Source organism: Chiloscyllium punctatum, chromosome 10 (genome assembly GCF_047496795.1).
Source record: "Chiloscyllium punctatum isolate Juve2018m chromosome 10, sChiPun1.3, whole genome shotgun sequence".
In the NCBI taxonomy this organism is placed as follows: domain Eukaryota; kingdom Metazoa; phylum Chordata; class Chondrichthyes; order Orectolobiformes; family Hemiscylliidae; genus Chiloscyllium; species Chiloscyllium punctatum.
In genome coordinates, this window is record NC_092748.1 from 32,926,506 (window position 1) to 32,932,643 (window position 6,138).

At 40.2% G+C, this 6,138-nt stretch overlaps 1 protein-coding gene across 1 annotated transcript; it reads left to right on the forward strand.

Annotated features, from left to right (window-relative positions):
* The first annotated feature begins 3,015 nt into the window (after positions 1–3,015).
* LOC140482008 (gamma-crystallin S-1-like) lies at positions 3,016–4,701 on the forward strand. Its single transcript, XM_072578835.1, has 3 exons — positions 3,016–3,080; positions 3,166–3,408; positions 4,374–4,701. The coding sequence occupies exons 1-3, from the start codon at positions 3,072–3,074 to the stop codon at positions 4,647–4,649; spliced, it is 528 nt and encodes a 175-aa protein (XP_072434936.1). The 5' UTR covers positions 3,016–3,071; the 3' UTR covers positions 4,650–4,701.
* The last annotated feature ends 1,437 nt before the right edge of the window (positions 4,702–6,138 follow it).

Sequence of the window (6,138 nt, forward strand, 5' to 3'; positions counted from 1 at the left end):
TAGAACATTTTTAAAGTAACATAGGCGTGTTCTAAACCCAGGAGCAGTCAGTGGTGATGGACCATCCTATTGTGCAAGTTGCTTGACTCTGCTAATTATGAGGGAATGACAGTAACAGATGGGATCTAGATAAAAAGGTATCAGTGAGATCCTGGATGTGTTTATGTGTCGAAGATGAGTTGGTGCCATACACTTACCCAATTGCTCCTTGAAATGAAAGCCCTGGCACTAAAATTCTGGACAGCTGTCTGAATGGCATGGCCACCCAGTCCTTTTGACAGAGCCTACAGGTTATACATAATTTATCCACCATTCACATGGTAGCCAATGCAGGCAAACATCGTGGGCAATGCAGGTAGTGCAGCCTCAAGCATGCACCCTAAAAATGCTCAGCTTTTATGATGTTTGCAAGGAATATGGCACCAGAGGACATTGGAAGCATCAATGCAAAAAAAATTAAATAGAGTTATACAAAATGGAAACAGACCCTTCTGTCCAACTAGCCGACACCCACCATGTTCCCAAACTAAACTAGACCATCAGCTTGCATCCAGCCCACATCCCTCTAAACCTTTCCTATTCATGAACATATCCAAATGTCTTTTCAATGTTGTAACTGCACCTGCATCCACCACTTCCTCTGGCAGTTCATTCCACATACTAACCACTCTGTGTAAAAATGTTGTCCCTCATGTCCTTTTTAAATCTTTCTCCTCTCCCCTTAAAACATGTACCCTAGTTTTGAACTCCCCATCATAGGGGACAGGTCTTCACTATTCCCCTTATCTATGCTCTTGATGATGTTATACATTTCTGTACAGTCACCCCTCAACCTCCAATGCTCCAGTGAATAAAGGCCCAGCCTTTCAAGTCTATTTTCATATTCAAATCTTCCATTCTCGGCAACATCTTAGTAAATCTTTCCTGAAACCACTCCAATTTGATGACATCCTTCCTAGAACAGGAGGACCAAAACTGCATGCAGTACTCCAGAAGAGGGTTCAGGTGCAATGTTATGGGAAGCCAGAACTAAAATCCAGACAGATGCAGTATTCTAACCAACCAAGACAGTGTCCCAGACAATATCAAAACAAGATTCATAAAATCCTCAGTTATGTGACACCATCAGGTGATGAGGATAACAAGCACATTGAATAGAATCCATTACGCATAAGTGTCCCTATGAAAATTCACTATACGCACCTCAAATATCTTATGTTGTGGACACCATGGTTCCAGTGCCTGGAGGTAAATGGCAAGCAGAGTAGCCCCAAGACAATGCTAAGGACCACAGATCACAAGAAGCACCAAAGAAACCCCTATGCTTATTATGGGAGAAGGTTATCTAACTCAACAAAGATAATCAGCCAATGGGCTACATAACACAGTTTGGACCAGCTATTCTGAACTTGCAAATGTTATACACAGAACTGATAGGGAAAGATTATTTGGCAGGCATGTGCAAACAAATACTGCCCTAGCTCACTCATGGATATTCCAAGGAATACACAATGCATGACTGGATGAAAGTGGTTGAGGGGACGATATGAAAGACTTCCATGACCAGCATGTGAGCATATCAACTGATCTGAATATAAGACAGGAAGTTTGAATACAATGTCCAACTGATGTGTCTTGGAATCCAGTCAAAATCGTTAGCTTACATCTAGAAACAAATTGTGTGAGGAAATAAATACTAATTCTGAACAGTACCACAATGAGAAAAAACTGAAAAATCCTTATGCGACTAGAACACGGTCGGAAATGTTTCAACAACAAATCAAATTGTTGATACATTTTAGATGTTGGTAAACTTATTACTCTGTATTTGTTTCTTTGGCATGTGATAACATTGACTACTTAAGGATAACATTTTATTAGAAAATGGGGGTGTTGAGATTTGATGTGCATGTACCTTTAAAAAGTGTATCTTAAACGGCTATCAATCACTATCCACCTCAACAGGATGTGATGTATTAGTCCAATCACTTGTTCGTCATTCTGAAGCAGCAGCATAGAAATAGGATGTATAATACTGAGCTTTCACTGAGCAAAGTTGACATATACTCTGATCTGGAATTAAAGGCCAGCTAATGGAGATCATGTAACCACTGCCAGTTGTTATAAACAAAAACCCATCTGGTTCACTAATGTCCATTAGCAAAGGAAATCTGCCCATCCTTATCTGGTCTGGCCTACATGTGACTCCAGACCCACAGTAATGGGACCAAAAGCCTCCAGTTACACCTGTTTCCAAGATTCTGTGGTATACAGCGCATGTTTTTGTCAGGAAAAGATTTTAGTTAAAGACGAGCCTCCAGTTTTAACATTTACTCTCTGGATATCTGAGTTGCAGTGTGGAAAGGGAAATGAAATCGAACAATTTAAAAATAAAAAGGAAAACTTTGAAATCGAGATATTGCCAAAATGAGAAGCCAATGCACATCATGATGCAAAGGGGTGAAAGGTGAACAAAACCTATGCGATTTAGAGAAAGGCAAGATGTGGTTTAGAGCACTTGAGGTTGATAAAGTGCAAAAGGTTGAAGGCTGGTATTGGAACAGTTCGACTGTGCTAAAGGTCAATTCAGCAGCAGATCTGAAAGAGGTGAAGGAATCATATTAAAACTAAAGTGTGCTGATTATGTAATCCAAAAACATCTACATAGTTCTATTGATATAAAGTTTGGTGAAAGTGGCGTATGCAAAATATATAATAAACAAAGCAATAATATCTGGTTATAACCTCATCAGAGTGTACAGTTCAATGCTGTTTGTGTATTTTACTTTGAGAATAACTAGGGCCCCTAATCTTTTGATCTTTTTTTTTCTCTACAGGACAAATGAAACGACATGAATGCAAACTAAAAACAGCTAATAGAATCTATTGCTTTGAGTAAAGGGGTTTTATTCAAATATGTGCAACACATTTTTGGATTTTTTTGCTGATCTGTACTTGAGATTGTTTAAAATAACAAAGGCAGTCTCTGCAATGGCCTCTCATACGTATAAATACAGAGCAGCCAGAGTGATAGCACGTGCAGACACTGCTATACCAACTGTGAGCTCAAAATGGGAAAGGTATGGTTAACCCTCATAGTTGTCACCGTTTATTAATAATTACTTGTAAAACCGAAATATTTTGTTTCATTTCCTTTGCCCACAGATCATCTTTTACGAGGACAGGAACTTCCACGGGCGGCACTATGAGTGCAGCAGTGAGTGTGCCGACCTGTCCCCTTACTTCAGCCGCTGTAACTCCATCCGTGTTGAGAGTGACTGGTGGGTGCTGTATGAGAGACCCAATTACATGGGATACCAGTATGTTCTGACCAGGGGAGAGTATCCTGACTACCAGCGCTGGATGGGATTCAATGACTGTGTCAGGTCATGTCGCAGTTACCCATATGTGAGTCATTTCTGGTGGTTTGTATTTCTGACCCAAACTAACACTGAGAAATGATCAAAATGCTCAAAATTTTAAATCATGAACAACAAGTCTGTACAATCATTGGCTATTTCCACAGCTCAGAAGTTGACTTCTGCCAATGGTGTTAGCAGGCAGTAGACTGTCTGTCTGTCACGCATCTGATCTGATTTACTGATCCACATCTTTCAGATCTTGAGATTAAGTTAGGCAGTTTGTTTCTTAACGCAATAGTTGTGCAAATTTAGCTTTGTGCACCACATGATGGCATCCATCCAAATTGAAACAATAAAGTAATCTACAGGTGGACTAAGGGATAACTGAATACAAGCTGTTAATTGACATACTTTTGCTTACTCAATTCAGCTAATTTTAACTATTTAATATATACTATAGGAAAACACAGATTGTCCTACTTGGAGAAACACAAAATGACAGCAATTGCAAAAGAATTTTATGGACATTGATAAACTTCAGTCTGTGTCCAACTAGTATTAATCTCACGTGTACTATTACAGGCACTTCTGTGATTAGCTGCACAAGTTTATATAGAAGCTTCAAACACAGCAACCTATTAAACTGATAATAATAGGTCACCTCAGCTTTGCTCCCATGGTTAATGTCATCAAATGGACCTTGTAATATATCAGTCTTGCTTTCTGTTTACTGCCATATGTGGGATTTGGCTAGTACAGTAAGCTCGATGTGAAATGCAGATGAATACCAAGTGTGTTTTCAGTCCCTGAGAAAACTGGAGCAGTTCATGGAGGTCTGCTCACTCTCCCTCCCTATGAGTAGTATAAGGTAGTACCTGAGGACCACGATCCATGTGTGTTTGTGTCTCTCTTTTTTTTCAGGGAATGATACCTACAGTCCATTTGAACAATGGCTAACTATTTTGTAGATATTAAATATATATCTACAATAACATCTTATTTCTATTCCAGTACCGAGGAGGCTCCTACAAAATGAGGATTTATGAGAGGCCTGACTTTGGAGGGCAGATGATGGAATTCATGGATGACTGTCCATCTGTCTACGATCGTTTCCGTTACCGTGACATCCACTCCTGCCAGGTGATGGACGGTTACTGGATCTTCTATGAACATCCCAACTACAGAGGGCGCCAGTACTTCATGAGGCCTGGTGAATACAGGAGATACAGTGACTGGGGAGGCTACAGCTCAACTATCGGATCTTTCAGGCGAATGAGGGATTTCTAGCTTGTCCTTGTAAAATATTTGCCATCCTAATAAAATACTCTCCATTACACTATCATATTGTTCAATTTTGGGGTCTGAATAATAATTGTGCAAAATAGTACTTGCAGTTGGTGATCTCATGCAGAATGCTTTACGACAATAATCTTAGTGATATCATCATTAAAAGGAGCAATAAGAAAAGCAGAAAATGACTGGGCCACCACACATCCAGAACAGCTGGTATAGAGCCTGAGGGGATTATCTATTGCAGGGATTTGTATGGCTCAAAGTGGCTCATCCTATTAATTAGAACCAGCCGATCTTTTGATTTTACCCTGCTAAGTAATGCACCAAGATTACCTGAGGCTGCTTTGTTTCAGCTCACTTAGCCTCACAAGTTCCAGTGTTCTATCAGTGCAACTGTAGCCTGCAAAAGGGGTAACTTGCAACACATAGTCCCCAACTTGTATCACCTTCCCCACTGAGGCAGACAGCACCTGAAAAGAGGGAACCTACAACAACATCAACTAAGGCAGTAGGCACGATGGAAAGTGGGGTCATTAGCAATTTACCACCTGCAGCACCAAGGGATGAGGAGACATTTATTTGGATAAGATATGATTGGCGGAGGCATGAGAGGTGACTGGAAAGGAGTTGCGGAACGTTGCATGGTCGGGGTCTGGGTAGGGAAGATATTCAGATGACTTTAGCCTTATGGGGTAGTGGTAGGCACACAAGAAATTCTCCAGGAGAATGTAATTCATTAAATCAAAAACACTTCGGAAAACATATCACACACCAAAACTATTTCAACAAGTTTTGCTAAAAAGTGATCTATTCCCGCCATCTGTTTCTGTGACTATTTCATACATTATTATAAGCGGAGAACCTTGAGATATTCTGAGATTACGAAAGGTGCTATGTAAATGCAAATTCTTCTTTCTTTATTTTCAGTGCCATCATCTATCATCAACCTCAACTAATGAATCAATATTCCTTCATGTTGAGGAATATTTGAAAGAGAAAATGAGGGATGCAAGGGCACAGAATGTACTCTGAGCGGGGGAGTTCTATTTGGGTGCCTCAGTAGAACTGGTACGGAACAGCATGGATGAGTCCTGAAGGACATATCTACCAAACTGCACTTTTGACTAGTTAAAGTCAACTTATAACTAAATGAGAGAAAGACCTATTTTGTTTTGTCCTCATTTTTCCTGTTGCAAATGTGTCTGTTCATCTGGGTATTTGCAGGAGTAATCACAGCATCAACATTATGGAGATAAAGACCTGTCCTCACACTGAGATTTGTGTCAGTGCGGTGCTTGCCAGATTACAACAGTGAACGTGTTCTCAGTAGATTACCTTTGAAATGAATGTCTCTGTGCTGGTGGAGAATGAGGAAGAATGCCTTGATAATGCATCTGCTGAGGGTTCAACATCATCCTCCTCAGAGGTGGCACTAGAAATGGGACTGTCGGATAGAACTCTTCTGCTTCCTTCTCACAGTTTG